At 35.7% G+C, this 19529-nt stretch overlaps 1 protein-coding gene across 1 annotated transcript in view; it reads left to right on the top strand.

Annotated features, from left to right (window-relative positions):
- The window catches only part of PCCA (propionyl-CoA carboxylase subunit alpha), a 526460-nt gene that overhangs the window by 121472 nt on the left and 385459 nt on the right, over positions 1 to 19529 (top strand). The window contains exon 7 of the mRNA XM_037143368.2: positions 18406 to 18537. Within this exon, the coding sequence (XP_036999263.2) occupies positions 18406 to 18537 (132 nt within the window). The remainder of the gene's footprint in view (positions 1 to 18405; positions 18538 to 19529) is intronic.

The following is a 19529-nucleotide window of genomic DNA, read 5'->3' as shown; positions in this document are numbered from 1 at the left end:
CTTGCTCCGGCCCGCGTAGCAGTCAACTGGGGCTCGACCACCTACCTAGAACAAATGAGTTGGGGGGACAAAAGGCGCGAAGAATGGCAGCAAGACAAAAGATTCTGATCAAGCTGCAAACTTTATTTTTCCAAACTGGGTATATATATAGGGGGGGAGGGAGAGGAAGGAGATTAGGTTGCTTGCTATTGGCTAGCTTGAGACAAAGAAGGGCCCACTTATTGATTACTTGGGTGCAACTGGTACTCGTGGACACCTCATGTGCCTGTAGCTGATTGGCTTGTGGAGCGCATGCACACCTCATGTACCTGTAGCCGATTGGCTCGTGGAGCGCACAGGTTCCTGTAATCAATGCAGTGTTTTTAGCTAGAAGCCAGGTGTAAGGTTCCCAACATGAGGAGACATCAGAGTCTCAGAAAAAAGCACTGGTTTAGGTCTTAGTCTTGTTTCTGTTGTTCTACTTATTTAGGAACTGTGGGTGAATGAATTAATCTCTCAGATCCTAATTTTACTGACATGCTAAGTAGAGATGATTATTTATGTTCTGCTGGTTCTGCTGCTCTATTTTTTGCAGGTGTAATATAAAAAACTTATAATTGAAAATTTTGTATAAAATAAGATGTTACTGTATAATTCTAGAATAAAATGAAGATCCTCTAACTTTGTAAAAAACTAGAACCTAATGGCTGAAATGTTTATCTATAAAATGATTTTTTAGTATAAAGTAAGCCTTAATACATTGCCTTGTAAATAGTGATAAATAAGTAAGTAAATGTTGTTTTTATTATTAGTACTATTACATTCCTTGTTCTTTAATGCCCGGCAAGCTTTAAAAAATGTTTCCCACTTAGAGATATTGGGTCATTCTACTACATCTTATTGTCAAGATCATTTCATTGCAACCTTATTAATAACCAAAATAAGGGTGAAAGTAGCAGGTTGACAGGTTAAACTAGTCTTGAGTAGTATGAGGAATTACTCAGTTGCTCAAAGCAATTAATTGAAAATCATGGCCTCTGCTTTTTTAGCATTCCATTAAGTATTTGAAATAAGCTTTATAATGTAGGCTGTACTAGAGCACAGCAATTGGGTGTGGTAACAAAAAAGAATTTCCCAACTGGAGGTAGAGCCTGCTTTATTCAAATCATATGACTCTTAATTCCATCCAGTGGTGGTATAGAAAACTTAATGTGTTCCAGGAAGCAGTAAATTAAACAGGGGGTTTGGAAAGACTTCTACTTGTAGTAAATTAAAAAATAAATTTATAAATATTTTCAAAGGCAATATAAAAATACATAATCAGATATTTTCCTGGATCCATTTTAAAAGTTTTAAAATTAAATTTAATATCTAATATTTGGACTAAACAAATGATCTCTAGCCTTTCTCACCAGTTTATCAGCTTACTATTCTCATTCACTACTAGTAGTAAATATTAATAGACAGGAATGAACAAAAAAATGAGTCATCAGATATCTACATTAATATCCCTTTATTCTAATTTAAGTATTATTAAATCTTAAAAATTTTAACTTAATCTATAAAATTGTTCATCTCATTTCATAGTTGTTATAAGGTGTATTTCAAAATTGAACTAGAAAAATTTTGTTTTCAATCCAAAAGTACCAATTAATTTCCATATTCATAAACAATAAAAATAATTGAATCAGGGAGAAATGAAAGAAACTCATTTTTAATATCCATAATAGTAGGAATATTAAAGTTTTATATGAAGTAAAAAAGAAAGAAATAACTTTGTCACTAAACAATTCCTATGACAAGTTTATATAAGGAGAATTTTAGCAATATATACCAAATTTAAATTTGAAGTTTCTTACTTCATTCTCTTAAAAGATACATCTAAAAGAAAAACTTTAAAATTTGTACCCACATTTTAAGTTAAAGTGTTATTACTGTTGTAATATAAAGCAAAAATAAACTTCTTGAAAATGCCAGGTAGCTGAGTGATAACTTTAACAATTTCACCCCCAAAATTTTAGTGTCATTGAACTGATTATCAATATTTTGCCAAAGTATTTTAAAAAATGTTCTACTGATAGGAAAAATGGAACACAACTTTGGCAAGGTATGTTTTTTATAACTACTAATTAAAAACAATCCTATTCCCCCTATATGTGCTATTAAAACTAGAATTTCTTTATAGGAGAGAGGCTAAAATTCATCCCAAAGCCTGACTTATTATTTAACTCAAATTTTCTTAGTGTTATTGCAAAAAATGTTATTGAGTTCATTTTCTTTGAGGATCCTCTATATTGCTTTTCTTTGATTCTGAGCAGTGCAAGCAATCTAAGATTTTATGGGATAAAGAAAATCTGTGGAACTAATCATAGAAACTTCTTTCTGTTTTCTTTGATAACACCTACAAACACAGAAAAAAACGGATATTTCATTTGCATTCTAAACACTAGGAACTAGAATGAATTTTTCAGCTGGACATGTTATTGCATCTACATTTCCCAAAGGAAAAAAAACCCACTTAACAGCCCACACAGGTTTATGTTAACTCATCTGTTTTTAGTATCTGTATCTTGAAGCTTATTGCACACCCTCGTTCTTCTTTACAATCAATTAGAAATTGAAATAGAGGTGGAAATATGTGTTAGTGTTAATTACAGGGAAATGAAGGAATCAGATATGCACTAGAAAAATGGTGAACACTAACAAACCTTAACCTTCTAAAATAGAAAGGACATTTCTAAATTTAATATAGAATATAGTAACTAGAATTTTGAATAAGCATGAAAACCTTATCCCAAAACTGCAGGTATTCAAACATTTATGGTTTATTTATTTAAATGTTTATTTATTAAATTGGTGTATACCCCAATCTTCTTCTTTGCCCTAAATATCTCAGAAATCCAAAACATTTAATGAGAGAAATTAACCATATTTTGACATAGTAACAGCTGGAAAATAGAAATGAAAATCATTTTATGACCAAATATTAGATATACAAAGTATTCTCTTGCTGCAGTGTTCACTCCTTCTGCATGAAAAACAAGGTTTTATATTGATCTGTATTCCTCAATTAGAAAACCTGACTTCTGCCAATGGTTACAACTGGGAAAGTTACCTCTACTTTATTTTTCTAACTAAATATTGGACCTGGCTATCATCTGGAAGTAATAATAGTACTTGAGTATATTGTGCCAAGTAGAAACTTAATACAAAGTATACATTAGACTGAATGAAATCCAGATATTGGTAATATTAAAAAAGAAGGACACAGATTCCTTAGGTTAAACTCAGTGACTGTATATACAGAATGTACCATAAGTTAAATAGTTTGTGTATCGGCCTTGGCTGGTATAGCTCAGTGGATTGAGCATAGGCCTACAAACCAGAGGATCTCAGTTCAGTTCCCAGTCAGGGCACATGCCTGGGTTGCAGGCCTTCCCCTCTAAAGATAAATAAATTAAAATCTCTTAAAAATATTTAAAAAATAGTTTGTGTATCATTAGATTTCAACTGACCTTGCAACTAGCTTCCCAAACAAATGAAAAAACTATGTTTTATAAGTTTATAATTTAAAAATAAAATCTGTCCCCTATCTCACTACCCATCCTCCATAACAGTCAAATTCCTTAATGTTCTTTTTCTAATGAGTCCCATAAATTGGGTTCTTACTTTACAATGAGCTGACTAGCTCTTAAAGAAATGACTCCTGTAAATTTAGGGGGTTGGAGGCTGATGGTACTCTCTTATTGGGTTATTCTCCTCCTCCCTTTATGGATGCCCCACAGTCAGTCTTGAGGAAAATGAATCAGGATTTGTACTTCAGTTTTCTCTAATTGTGCATAGTCACGCTGCACAGCCTGAGACCTCCAGTAGAATGTCAAACAGTAGTGGTGGATGTGCTAACCCCTATACCTTGTACCTCATCTGGGATAAAGATCCAGCCAAATGTGGTATTTACTCATTACCACACTAGGAATGTTACTGTCATTTGTATGTTATCTTTTGAACATTCAGGTATTCTCATTTCAACATGCAGATATTCTTTTTTTTTCATTTTAAATTATTTTTACTTTTTAAATTATAGATGAGGTACACACCCTACTGATTGGACATTACATAACTTACTAAGCCATCATCCTGATAAATTTTGCACTCATCTGACACCATGAATAGTTATTAGAATATAATTGACTATATTCCTTATGCTGTACTTTACATTCCCATGACTATTCTGTAACAACCACTTTGTACTTTTTAAAAAAATCCTCACTCGATACATTTATTGATTTTAGAGAGAGAGGAACTGTGAGAGAGAGAAAAAGAGAGGAAGGGGAGAGAGAGAGAGAGAAACAGAAACAAACCAACATGGATGTGAGAAACATCTTTTTATTGCCTCCTGCACGCACCCCGACCAGTTATAGAACCCACAATCTAGTTATGTCAAACCACAATCTTTCGGTGTGCAGGATGCTGCTGCACACCCCACTATGGCAATTTGTGCTTCTTAATCTGTTACCTTTTCACCCATCCTGCCAACCCTCCTATCACCTGGTAACTCTCAAAATTGTTCTATGTCTATATGAATCTGTTTCTGCTCTGCTTGTTTACTTATTTATACATTTAATTTTTGGTAGATATGTATGTGTTGTCATTTTATTGTTCATAGTTTTGATCTTCTTAAAGAAGACCCTTTAATATTTTATACAATACTGGTTTGGTGGTGATGAACTGCTTTAGCTTTTTCTTGTCTGGGAAGCTCTTTATCTATCCTAAATGATAGCTTTCCTAGGTAGAGTAGTATTGGTTGTGGATCCTTTCCATCACTTTGAATATTTCTTGCCAATCCCTTCTAGCCTATAAAATTTCCATTGAGAAATCAGCTGACAGTCTTATGGGAACTCCCTTGATTTTTTTCTTGTTGCTTTTAAGATTTTCTCTTTGTATTTAACCTTTGCCATTTTAATTAAGATGTGTCTTGGTGTGGGCCCCTTTGGGGTAATCTTGCTTGGGACTTTCTGTGCTCTCTAGACTTGTATGTCCATTTCCTTCACCAAGTTAGGCAAGTTTTCTGTCATTATTTTCCCAAATTCCTTCTCTCTCTCTTTTCTTTTTGGCACCCCCATGATGCAAATGGTAGTATACATGAAGTTGTCCTAGAGGCTCCTTACACTATCCTCCTTTTTTTATTCTTTTTTCTTCCTGTTCTGATTGGGTGTTTCTTACTACCAGGCTACAATTGAGTACTTAACAAGAGATCATATGGCCTACAAAGCCAAACATATTTGCTATATGGACTTTTACAGAAAAAGTTTGTCCACTCCTATACTACAGAATGAGCTTCAGGAAACCAAAATGACCAAAGAGATCAACAGGATGTTTTGATGAGCTTCAGGAAACCAAAATGACCCAACAGAGATGTGATTGGGTGTTTTTTGCTTCCTTATATTACAAATCACTGATATGATTCTTGGTTTCATCTACTCTACTCTTGATTCTCTGTAAATTGTTCTTCATTTCAGTTAGTGCATCCTTCATTTCTGACTGGTCATTTTTGATGCTGTTGATGTATTCACTAAGTTTGTTGAGCATCCTTACAACTACTGTTTTGAACTCTGCATTTAATAGATTGCTTGTCTCCATTTTCTTTAGTTCTTTTTCTGGAACTTTGATCTGTTCTTTCATTTGGGCCATGTTTCTTTGTCTCTTCATTTTGACAACCTCTCTGTGTTTATTTCTATGTACCACGTAGAGCTGCAACATCTTCTGGGCTTGGCAGAGTGGCCTAATGTAGTTGTCCTGTAGGGTCCCATGACACAGCTTCCTTGATCCCCCAAGGGATCAAGGGTGGGGATTTGAGGTGCACCCTTGGTGTGGGCTGTGTGCACTGTCATATTTTAATTAAGCCTTGATTTCTGTTGGTATGTCAATGGGAGGGATTTACCCCCAGGCCTATCAGCTGTAAGGACTGGGTTTGACCACTGACTGGTGACCTCTGATCACCATGAAGAGTCAGCATAGCCCACACCATAGAGCAGGACTTCCTGCATTTTGCCATGTATATGCGCATCCACATATTTGGCCCAAACTTTCAGGAAAAAAATCTTTTGTTTAAATTTTTTAATTCATTTGTATTTAGATACTTGTGTTTTACATTAATTTTAACATTTATTTTTGAACATATTATGGTACAAGAAATTTTATGTAACATGTAATTACAAAACACAAGAATAGATATAAGGTATTTCAGGTACTAATGTATAATGCATACCCTTTTTTTTCTTTCAAAAATTTGGGCAAAAAATGAGCATTATACAAGGCAACATGCAGTACTTCATTGGGGCTCTAGTGTCCACTTAGTCCTTCTATTTAGTGTGTCACTTGTGGAGGTGATTGGGTCATGATGCTTTGATATGGTCTGAAGATGTCTACTAGGTGTGCTGGCTCTTGGATCACCAGTGAGGTACAGACCAAAGTCAGCTACTGCCTGTGTTTTTCCTGGGGGCACCCAGTAGGCTCTACAAAGTGATCTGCAGCAGCTGTTACTTGTGCTGGTTCTGGGGGTGCCCAGGTGAGACCAAGCTGTGAACCAAGGCTGGTTGATGCTAGTGCCATGCCTGGAGCCACATAGGGAGAGGTCCAGGTCATGCCTAGGCTGAATGCTGCTTGTCTAAAGATTTTAGGGAAATATGAAGCATGAGCCAAGACAGTGTATTTGTATGGAAAAGCCACTGGAAATAGCTTGGGTGGGCTTGAAAGTTGGGTGTAGTAGGGCCTCAGGGAATCACCAGGGCAGGGCAAACAGTGTGAGCTAGGCAGGTGGAGTCTCAGATATTGTTCTCATCTGTCTGCTTTGTGTGGGGAGGGCTCATCAACAAAAGTATGGCCTCTGCCACCAGTTCTGTCTGGGTGAAAGCTGGCCCCCACCCCCAAGCTCTTGCTCTAATGCCAAATAATTCAATTCCTCCCTGTAAGTCTTTGGTGCCTTTCAAGCTGCCGCCCCAGCACTGGAGCTCAGAGAGAGTGAGTCCATTTGCATGCCCTTTTAAGCCTATTTGTATGCTCCTTTAAGAGGAACTGCTTGAAACTGCAGAAGTCCTTCTTCTCAGTCAGCTATAATACCCTCTGGTTTTCATGGCCAGAAGTAATGGGGTCTTCTTTTCTTGACACTGAAACCCTTGGTTGGGGGACCTGGTGTGGGGCTGGAATCCCTCCTCAGGGGAGTCCTCTGCATGTTTCCCTCTCACTTTTTATCGGCCACATGTGGGTGTGGGACCAACACCCTTTCTGCCCCTCCTACCAGTCTCAATGTGGCTTTTTCTTTAATACCCTAGTCATAGAACTTCTACTCAGTCCGATTTCAAGTGGTTTTGTATGATAGTTGTTAAGTAATTTGGTTATAATTTTGATGTGGTTGTGGAAGGATGTGGTGTTTACCAATGCTACCATCTTGCTTGGAAGGCCAGATACTCTTCATCATTTATTTTTTAGTGATTATTGTGAGAAGTACATTGAGTGCTGATTAAAACGAACTACCAAAATAGGTTTCAAAAAGTATTTCAAAAAGCTGACAGGAGGAACCTTACCTTCTTGCACAGTAAGTCTTTGGAGTGTAAGTGCCAACTTGCCTAAAATTTCTTCCTCACACAAAACTGAGTGGTTTCTTTGTTTTTAACTTAAAAAAAAAGCCTGAGTGCTGTTGCATAGAAGTATTAAAAATGGTGTCCTTGGAAACTAAATTATTTACATTGAATAAGAAATCTGTTTGCAAGTTGGGTCTGCCATGTTTACAGCATAGTGTAGTAATACATTGTGACCAGAAACTTAGCACAGTTTGCCACTGGTGAGATAAATGGAAGTAGTGAGAGGGAGAGGAAGAAGTAGGTGGAGGATGAGTTCTCTGTGTTGGCATTTGGTTTCATTGTGGATTGGACAGCAAGCTCATCCTTTACACAGCCATCCTTCACTGCTGGTGTAGGTGACCTCATTGCCTGGTTTCTATTGCTCAGAGAATGCAGTTCCAGTTCTTCTGTGATTTCAGCAGTGCTCCTGGTATCAGGAAGATCCTTTTTCTTTGCGAAAAGAACCGTTAGTAAGGTGGGACTCCTTTATCAATCCCTCTGCCACTATCCTCATGAGCCCACCTCATACAAAGAGCAAAATTTGGGTATTTTGGAAGTAGTGATGCTATAGAGTCCAGATCCTGTCATGGGACTCCATGTCCAACCCAGTGAAGCTGATGTTTTTGCTCTTTACATTTTCCACCTCATCCTATAGTGGCAGTAATTGTTACCATTTCATCATGCTGCCCTTTGTACAAAATAATGGTCTGCTGAAGCATCCCAGTCAAACTGAGAATGCACTATTTCATTTCATTTCATTATTTTATTTTTAAAAAGCCAAGAAGGCAAACTAGTCTGAGAAACACTGCACTGGCTGTGGGTACTGCTCTAGCTGCTAGTGGTCCAGGTGTTAGCTTCATTCCAAAAGCTGCTAGCTATCTGAAATCGTTTAAAATTTTTTTATTGTAAGATAAAAGACAGTTATGGGAAAAATGACACCAAACAAATGTGTGGATTACTTAACATGAATGATCTTGTAATCATTATATACATGTAGATATTAGACATTTGCCTTGAATCCTAGATGGCCTTCTATACGATCTACTTTATCCTAACCTTTGATCTTTATAGGTATCCACAATTTTGACGTTTATAGTAGTTATTTTCTTGCATTTAAAAATTTTATTGTCTAAATGTGTATCCCTGAACATTATGATTTGTCTCGTTCATTTGTTTTATTTTCAACTTTGATGTCTTTCAAATTTCTCTTAATCCATATGTTCTCACATACCTTCCATTTCTTATAGTTTATCTGTTGAAGAATGTTTGGCCATTTGACCTATAGTTTTCCTCAGTCTTGACTTAGCTGATTTTATAATCATGATGCAACTCAGTGTTTTCCTCCATTCTTGGTATTTTCTACATATTGGTACCTGGATTCAGAGATGGGATCAAACTCAGGTTCTGATCCCTTTGGCCTACACTGTATGTAGGAGTCATGTAATATCTTGTTAGACCTTGATAAAATTTAAGCAGCTTTTGATCCTTACTGCCTATGTCTAGAACTTCATTGGATTGCAAAATGATATTTTAATTTTGAAATCTTTTTCATTAATTGGAATATATTTGTTTGGTTTCCTTGTGGTACAATTCATTTAGAAAGAGCAAGAAAAACACATGTTCCTTTACCTTTATTTTCTATTTTTTGAGTTAGCTCAAAATGTAGTTTTTAAAAAAAATATATCATTATGAAGACATAAATTTATGTCTTTATAACAAAACCTATTTCATGTGCAAAATACCTTCATTTACAAAACATATTTTGTAGGTTTACATCTGTGAAAATTATTAATGAAGCTCAAGTTGTCCCTCTTTGGCCACTGGGACCTATATTGGCTCATAGTCTTTTTGACCTGACCCTCATAATCTTTTATAGTTTCCTTGCTTCCTGGTCTGACAAGTTATTCTAGGCTCAGTTTTACATTTCCTGCTTCAAGCCTTTAATCAGCTGTCTTTTCAAGATACAGTGATTTGTTTTAATGGTATTCAGAGACCACAGTCAGGGTACCAGGCACGGTCATTGCTGCTGGTGGTCATTGTTTCTAGGTCTTCTTAGTTTGTGGGGCTAGGAAATAAAATATATGGACTAACAGGTTTTTAAAAATGTTTTATGTTATATATGTTTATTACATATAATGTGTGTTGTATTAGCTATGTTATATTAACAATATGTAATGTCAATATATTGAAACTGTGTATATTTGATGTAATGCTAATCTCAACTCCAAATAAAATATATAATACAAATTTAATATATAATTAACATGCTATATTAATAATGTGTATATTTCTAATATATAGTATATATTTAATATAAAATATAATTAAATACAGTGTATATTTTTATGTGAGATAAAAACAACTTCTGTGTTCATAGTGATATTTTAAATAAAAATATGAGATGGCAGAACTTAACCTCTTTTTTGTTACCTCTGTAGCTTCATTATTGCATGTTTGGAATACCGACTTGTCACTACTTAGTATGTGATGCCTAGTCATACTACACACACAGCAGGCCTGTAATAACAATATCAATACCAATATGATTACTGAAAATATTAATGTTTTGCACATCATTTCTTTTCTTTTTTTTAAAGACTTTATTTATTTGTTTGTTTGTTTGTGTATTTATCTTTAGCAGGGAAGGAGAGAGGGAGAGAAACATCAGTGTATGGTTGCCTTTCGTGTGTCCCCTGCTGGAAACTGGCCTGCAGGGAAGCAGCCTGCAACCCAGGCATGTGCCCTGACTGGGAATCGAACCGCGATCCTTTGATTTGCAGGCCTGCGCTATATCCACTGAGTTACACCAGCTAGGGCTTCATTTCTTTTCTTCACTTAGAAATAGTTATACTATATATTGTCAGAAAATATAGTTGTTATGTACGGTATTTTCTCCTTAACCTTCATTTATTTTTAGTTCTACAAGAAACTATAGACCCTTTCTGTTGATCTCTTTGGTCATTTTGGTTTCCTGAAGCTCATTCTGTAGTATAGGAGTGGACAAACTTTTCTGTAAAAGTCCATATAGCAAATATGTTTGGCTTTGTAGGCCATATGATCTCTTGTTAAGTACTCAATTGTAGCCTGGTAGTAAGAAAGCAGTCAAAAAACATGTAAACTAATGAGCATGACTGTCACTTAATAAAACTATTTTTTAGTTTTCTATAATTTTTATATATCATAATATAGTATTCTTAAAAGATTTTTCCCAACTATTTAAAATGTAAAAATCATTCTTAGATTGTAGACTATACAGAAACAGGTAGCAGTTAGATTTGTCCTGCAGAATGTAGTTTGCAAACCTGTTCTATTAAATTCTTCATTAAGAAGTCATGAGTTTGCTTCTTATGTTTTCTCTGGCTTTCTCTGGCTTGGAAGTCAGTTTTGGATTTTCTCTGGCTTTCTCTGGCTTGGAAGTCAGTATTGGATTTAAAATCTTTGGTTCATATTCTCTTTTCTTAAATGTCTTAGTAAATGGAGTACATTACTCAATTTTTTTGGCATGAATTATTGCTGTCAAGATCTGGTGATATTTTAAACTTTTCTTTTGTGTAAGTCACATATTCTTGCTCCCCCCTTTTTCTTAAATAATATTGCTAGAATGTATCATGGTGTTGATCATTCTGGGTTGAATTTCTTAGGTATACTATAGTATACTTTTGAGATATGTATTTTCAATTTTAAGAAAGTATTCTTGAATTATTTTTAGTATTTTTTTGCTTTTGTTTTTTTCAGACTCATTCATATGAAGGATGGCCTTTTCTTGTATCTTTAGTATTTTTCATTTTCTCTAGCATGTGTTAAAAATCTCTTCATATTTTTTTATATCAAAATTTTAAAAAAGTTTTCTCCTATGAGTTTCTGTTTCTTGTTAAGGCATTATTTGTTTTCTTTACTGACCCTTACATTCCTCTAGTTTAGTCTTCATTTCTGAAATAATTTTCTTTCTTGTTTCTAATTCGATCCTAAAGCCTGTCACTTCACTTCTAAACATTTCTAATTCTGATTTATATTATTTCATGTTTTATATAATTTTAGCTTGTTTTAAAATAGGTAGAAGTCTTGATCTGTTGTATTGGCATGTCTTTTTCTTGTGCTTTTTTTTCTCTGTGGATGTTATTTTAGTCCTCATTTTATTCTTATAAAAACATTGTGTGGCATTTTATCTTGATACTAATATTTTGCTTAGTTTTTTATTTGTGAAATTAGTTCCCCTCTATGTTGTTTTTAAAAGAGGTATATATGTTTTTTAAGTATTTTTAGTGATTATGCTATTACAGTTTCCCAAGTTTTTCCCCTTGTATCCCCCTTCTGCCTGCCTCTGCAACCCTCCAGCATTTCCCACACCTTAGTTCATGTCCATGGGTTGTACATATAAGTTCTTTGAGTTCTCTGTTTCCTATACCATTTTTATCTTTCCCTGTCTATTTCATGCCTACAAAGGCATGAAATAGACAGGTTTAGAGGTTCAGAGGTACAGAGGTTCTTCTTCCCTCATTCCTCCCTCCCCACTTTCCACTGAAATCCCTCCATGTGATGTCCATTTCTCTGATTTTGTTCCTGTTCTCGTTTGCTTGTATTTTGTTTTTGTTGTTTTTCTTTTCTTTGAGATTCATTTGTTGATAGTTGTGCGTTTGTTGTCATTTTACTATTCATATTTTTGATCATCTTCCTTTCCTTAGATAAGTCCCTTTAATATTTCATATAATAATGGTTTGGTGATGAAGAACTCCTTACGCTTGACCTTATGGGAGAAGCACTTTATCTGCCCTTCCATTCCAAATGATAGCTTTGCTGGATAGAGTCATCTTGGATGTAGGTCTGTGCCTTTCATGACGTTGAATACTTCTTTCCAGCTCCTTCTTGCCTGCAAGGTTTCTTTTAGGAAATCAGCTGATAGTCTTATGGGCACACCTTTATAGGCAACTCTCTGTTCCTCTTGCTTCTTTTAGGATTTCCTTTTTATCTTTAATCTTGGGTAACTTGATGATGTGCCTTGATGTGTTTCTTTTTGGGTTCCACTTCTTTGGGACTCTCTGGGCTTCCTGGATGACTTTTTAGAAGTCTATTTCCTTGGCTAGATTGGGGAAGTTTTCCTTCATTATTTGTTCAAATAAGTTTTCAGTTTCTTGCTCTTGTTCTTCTCTTTCTGGTACCCCTATAGTTTGGATATTGGAATGTTTCAGCTTGTCTTAGTGGTTTGTAAGACTCTCTTTACTTTTTTAAATTCTTGTTTCTTCATTCTGTTCTGGTTGGATATTTATTTTACCTTTTTGTTCCAAATTGTTGCTTTGAGTCCTGGTTTCCTTCCTGTCACTGTTGGTTCCCTGAGTATTTTGCTTTATTTCATTTTTCTACCAAGCTCAATCATATCTGTGAGCATTTTGATTACCAGGACTTTAAATTCTCCATCAGATAGGTTGGCTATCTTGGCATTGCTTAGTTCTCTTTCTGCTCTGTTCATTCATTTGGACCATATTTCTTTTTTTTAAAAAATATTTTATTTATTTATCTTTAGAGGGAAAGGGAAGGAGAGAGGGAGAGAAACATCAATGTATGGTTGCCTTTCGTGCATCCCCTGCTGGGAACTGGCCTGCAGGGAACCGGCCTGCAACCCAGGCATGTGCCCTGACTGGGAATTGAACCGCGATTGTCTGGTTCACAGGCCCACGCTCAATCCACTGAGCTACACCAGCCAGGGTGGACCATATTTCTTTATCTCATTGCACCTGATAAGTTGTAAGGTGGCAGGGCCTTAGGTTCACCTGGGCAGGGTAACCCTCCTTGCTGCCCTGGGGTGCTGCCTGTGGGGGAGGGGCCAGAGAGGGAACAGTGAAGCTTGCCTGCTCTCTCTAGCACACTTTCCGGTAGACTCTTATGTGAGACTGGAAGTTTCTCCCACTGTGGCAACCGCCATAGGCCATTGTGAACTCTGAGTCTCAGTTTCCCCTTAAGTCAGTCCTGCCTGCTTGGTCTGCTGCCTTGCTGAAGTTTTTCTGAGCTAGCTTGGCTGGTGTGGTTTGCTACCTTTCTAGTAGGTCTGGTTGTTGTAGTTGATTTTTTCTCTAGTTGCTTGGTTGTCGGAGTTCCATGCAGTTTGTTTTTGTGGCACTTCTGGTTGTTTGTTGATTTAGATTGGTTGTTATTTTCCTTTTAGTTGTGCAAGAAAGTGAAGGGTTTCTACCTGTGCCTCTATCTTTGCCAAAATTCCTAGAAGAGGTATATATGTTTTGAAATCAGTCTTAACATGTCCAAGATGTTCAACAGAGATAGAGATAGCAGGAAAAGATGTATTCTGAGGTCTTGAAAAGATGAATTAATCTTGTGATCTCTCTATTGTTCTTTTTTGATGTTCATATTATGACCATATTCAGTGGGTAGCTCTTTCTATCTGCAACTATGTGCTTTTTTTTCAATGCCATGTCTGGGAATTGAACTGCGTTCCTCTGGTTTGCAGGCCTATGCTCAATCTACTGAGCTACACCAGCCAGGGCTGTAAGTATGTGCTTTTGAGATAACTATTTTGAAAGGTTTCTCTTGGATTCAGGTTTTTAATATCACATGCTGCACCAGTTCTTGAATTGACCTTTTCTACCAGAAGCCCTTTTTTTTCTTTTAGCATGGAATACATTAAAGTTAGAATGTGGGTCCTTTGGGCAATTCAGCAGGTTTTCCAAGGCTATGTCGCCCCTCTTTGAGCCTGATTATATGGTTTTCCAAGTATTAATTTTTTGTAAGCCAAAAGTGTATACTTAAAAAAAATCTTAAGTTCATAATATAGCAATTTACTTTTCAGTATTTCTAACAATATGTATTATATATTTCATTTTTATAGATGAAGGTTACTTCTGTCCTTCATTTGTAACATAAACACTATTGTAAATTAAATCTCATTATTTCCCTAACATACTGCTCAAAGCCAACCCTTTTCCTCATTTTTCTGTCAAATTAGATCAAAATCATAAAATCACAGAATTTAGAAAATGAAAGAAATCTTACAGCAATGATTTCAGCTTTTTGTAATTCTTTTCTGTATGTACCGCTATTGCAGATAATGGTTTTTCATAGATAATGAAAAAATGTTCACTTTTTTCATGACTGTAAGATAATCATCTACATTCGAGTATTATATTTATTATTCATGGTAAATTTATGACTTCTTGAAAAGCATATTTTTTTATTTTTTAAAGATTTTATTTATTTATTTTAGAGAGAGGGGAAGAGAGCTAGAGAAACATCAGTGTGAGGTTGCCTCCTACATGCCTCCTACCGGGTACCCAGCCCCAACCCAGGCATGTGCCCTGACTGGGAATCAAACTGGTGACCCTTTAGTTTGCAGGCCCGTGCTCAATCCACTGAGCTACACCATCCAGGGTTATAAAGCATATTTTTAGAAGTAAATTTTATTTTTATGACATGCCTAAAAGACTCATTACTACCTAAGGGAAATGAATAATTAAATGGATGACAAAAGATACAGAATTAACAGAAGTATGTCAAAAAGTTATGGGTGGATAGATCCTGGCCTTAAGTTCTAAATCACACAAATTAATTTGTTCAAGGACTTGGGACTTTTGAAACATGCTCCATCACTTTGCCATTACCATACTGTCTTACTCTGACCTTATCCTTGCTTTTTTGGTCAAAGAATTATGGAAATTAGGAGATAGGACACTGCTTTCTAATTTTGCTTTAATTACATTTAAAGGCTAACTCAGGGAGTACTACTAACACATTGATATAAAGGTTAGTTCATTGAAACATCAATTCAAGTAGTCACTTGGCTTACTACTGGCTATTTTTCTATTGTGTTCGATGGACAAAGAAGAATCACTAAATACTTTATGTGAGCTAATTTCCTGGTAATTTTTCATTAGGAGGTAATTTTTTCCAGTTAACATGCATGAGGAAAATCTGGTAAATCAGTAATTCCTGGTCATTGACTTCTTGTTAATCAGAATTTTTACTGTATAGTCATAATGTATTTTGGTGTTCTCATTTATGTTATTTCTTCAACTTGTTGTCAGTGTAGGTATTTTGATTACTTGATTACATCTGCCTGGCATAGTGGTATTTAAAATAATGTTTATAATAAAAATATGTCCATTTTAGAAGGTAAAATGAGAATATGCAAAGACAATTGATAGTTAAACATGATTATTTTCTTTTGACTTAGTGTTTAGTGTGTTGTAGGTTTGGGATAAAAAGAAATGAATATGATTATTGCTATGGTCTAAAATGACTAACTTATCCAAGATGAAGACATAGAGTATGTGGAGATGTAGGCCTACCACCACTTTTCCATTTATAGAGCAGCTCCACTTTTCATATGTTTTACATTTGGGTTTTTTTTTTCATAAGATTTTTCTAAAGAAGAGGTTCTACTATTACAATGACAGAAACATTTGATGAGGCATTTGTTATGGCTGAAAAGGTTTCTTGCCCGGACTGGTGTGGCTTAGTGGGTTAGGCATTATCCCACAAACCAGAAGCTCACCAGACTGATTCCCAGTAAGAACATATGCCTTGGTTACAGGCCAAGTTCCCAGTTGGGGGTGTGTGCAAGAGGCAACTGGTTGATGTCTCTCTCGCATATCAATGTTTCTCTCCCTCTCTTTCTCCCTCCCTTCCCCATTCTCTAAAAATAAATATATAAAACCTTTTAAAGAAAGTTTCTTATCTAGCATTCTGCCATTTGTGACACTGGCATTTGTAGTTATTTGAATTTCGATAATGTATTTTGGGGTTCTGTGCACCTCATTGTCTTATTCTAGTGTTCTCTTTTTATCAGGACTTCAGGACAGAGGACAAGAACTAACAATTGCTTGCACTCAGCTTGGTGTTTTACATTATTATTTTATTCAGTCCTTCAGTCAAACTTGCAAGGTGGTTATTATCCCCATTATAATACAAAGGAAAGGATGTTTTAATCTCAGAACCTAAAAATGCCTCTTTGTTTTTTCTTGCTTTCGAACAGGAGAAAAAGAATGCATTCTGAGTTTAAAGGCATTGGCTTTGTATACGTTTTATCTGAATGACTTCATCTGCAACTTTTAATTGCCTCCTATATTTGATGCCTTTAAAAATGCATTTGCCAGATTAGAATTATAACCTCTAGACTTCTCTATCTGCCTCCTGACAGGTGCTGAACTATCTTACATCTCAACTCAGCCTGTGTAAAGTTGAAGTGGTCATCTCATTCCCCAAACATTTATCTCCTTGTATATTTCTTTTGTTGATTCCCTATTGTACTTCCACCTCCTTCTAAGGGTGGATTTAATTCTCTTGAGCCATTATGGCTGAGAGAGCAATCTGAGCAACACATTGCAGTAGCTTCTCAGGATAATTCCTCATCAAGAGAATTAAGCTCCTTATCTCCAAGCCAAAAGTCCTTCAAGCAGCAGTGGCAATAGATGCAACATGACACGTAAAATACACTAGTTTTTTTTTTTTTTTAAGATTTTATTTATTTATCTTTTAGAGGGAAAGGGAAGGAGAGAGGGAGAGAAACATCAATGTATGGTTGCTTTTTGTGCGTCCCCTGCTGGGAATTGGCCTGCAGGGAACTGGCCTGCAACCCAGGAATGTGCCCTGACTGGGAATTGAACCGCAATTGTCTGGTTTGCAGGTCCATGCTCAATCCACTGAGCTACACCAGCCAGGGCCCCTACACTAGTTGTTCTTTATATTGACCGAAGGTCATGGGAGAATCAACAGTTAGGCACCTTACTCTGATGAGGCCCAGCACACAGTCTGGTCTTCCTTCATCTTATATAATCTCAGTTCTTTACCTAATGACCTCATCTTTTGCCTCAGCAAACCCCTCCTTTACTTCTCTAAACCCATATTGTAATTTTTCATTTGTAATTGTTTTTTTTTTGCCTCATTAGCATTTTATTATAAGTTAAACCCAGAGAGATGGATCCATTACTGGGGACTAAGTGTAATTTATACAGAGCAGTTTTTACTGAAACCACAATTCCACCTGGTAAATTCTCACTGTATTGACTTCTGTCTTGTAGTAACCAGGATATAGACATTTTATACTTTATTTGTGTATTTCTCTGAGATATTGGTGATCTGTTCATAATTCCTTGAATTAGATGATATCCTGTGCTATTCATATTTATCTCCTGCATTTAGCTCAGAGCCTTGCACAGAGTTTATTAAATAAAAAGTGGATATTTGTGTTGAACTAGGCACTGTGCTGCAGAATATTGAGAAACAAAGAGTTATAAGGCATTTTAAAAAGTAAACTTTCTATTTAGAATGGGTGGCAGGATACTGTATACAAATATAACACCATAGAAGTTGCTTTTCCAAAGAAATCTGTTAATATTAAGCAATAATTCTTATTACTTTTCTTTTTAAAAAAGATTTTATTTATTTATTTTTAGAGGGGTGGGGAAGAAAGGGGGAAAGAGGGAAAGAAACATTGATATGTGAGAGAAACATCTGTTGGTTGCCTCTCACATGCCTCCAAGTATGGACCTGATTGGGAGTTAAGCCAGCAATCTTTTGGTCTGCAGGATGATGCCCAACCCACTGAGTAACATCAGTCAGGGCTAGTTTTATTTTTCTTTGACCTGAACTTTGTTTCATATATCTTTGTGCATATTTACTATTTGCAATGCGGTGTTATATATTTTAATGTTTAATGTGTTGGCTCCAATGCTTACTCTCAAGTTGTTTTGGTATGTAAATAATTAGTGAGGTTATATATGGGTTTTTCTTTTTATAAAATTGTGACTCCATATCAAGTACCATAATGTTTTTGTGATAAATATCTATTTTTACTTCTCCACAGGCTGCAGAAGATGTCATTTTCATTGGACCTGACACACATGCTATTCAAGCCATGGGAGACAAGATTGAAAGCAAATTATTAGCTAAGAAAGCAAAGGTTAACACAATTCCTGGCTTTGATGGAGTTGTCAAGGTGAGCAAACATTTTACTCTACTCTTTATAGCACTTATCCTCAGGTCAAACATTTCTCAAAAGTGTAAGATAAAATGCAATTATTGCTTTTAAAATATACATGTATAGGTTAAAAATAATCAATGTTGTTTACACTTGGATTATTTGAAATGCCATGAGTTAAAAAGAGCAAGATGCCACATAAGCATTGTATTTTTTCTTTATTTTATTGTTTACACTATTATAGATGTGCCCATTCCCCCCCCCCCCTTTGCCTACCTGCTCCCTCTGTCCTCCCTAAGGATTGTATTTAACGATCAATACTGGTTTATACTTTCACAGGAAAAAACTTATAAAAAGTTTTTGGGTATAAAAATGTATTGTTAGGTCTCTGGATTTATTTAATAGCAGCATATATTTAATGTTTTAAACCTTATGATGTTCTGTATATCTTTGTATTTAGCTTCCATCCATATGCATAAAATGTACATTGTAAACATGTTTCTAGTGGCAAGTGGTATAGCTATGAATGACTATACATCCCAAACATAACTCCTTAACCAACAAGCAGATTCTGCAGCTGAAGGCTTCTAAGACAGAATGTAGAAATAGGAGTTTATGTGTGTCTCCCTGTCCCCATCCCTGTACCCCAAATCCCTACCCCCCCACATTTTTTCTTGTTATAAGAGAGTCCCTATGTAGACTTTAACCTTGTGATGGAGCTAATCTATAAGAACTCTTCAGCTCAGTGTTTCTCATTTTCACTTTTGGGGGTAGGAAGTTCTTTGTGCAGGATCATTTCATGCATTACAGGATAGTTAGTAAGCTGGGCTCCAGGTTAGTAACATTCTGCAGTTTTTTTCCTAATTACTATGCTGTACAGTGAGACTAATACAAAATAATATTGCATGTAAACTGTAAGTGGAAAAAATTTTTTAAAGAAGAAAACTTTTCAGCTTCTTGCTTGGATTTACCTATATTTACCTTAATCTGTATTCATCCATTCTTTTCTT

Source organism: Artibeus jamaicensis, unplaced genomic scaffold (genome assembly GCF_021234435.1).
Source record: "Artibeus jamaicensis isolate MK-2021 breed Jamaican fruit bat unplaced genomic scaffold, CSHL_Jam_final contig_1819, whole genome shotgun sequence".
In the NCBI taxonomy this organism is placed as follows: Eukaryota; Metazoa; Chordata; class Mammalia; order Chiroptera; family Phyllostomidae; genus Artibeus; species Artibeus jamaicensis.
This window is presented reverse-complemented; position numbering and strand designations above follow the sequence as displayed.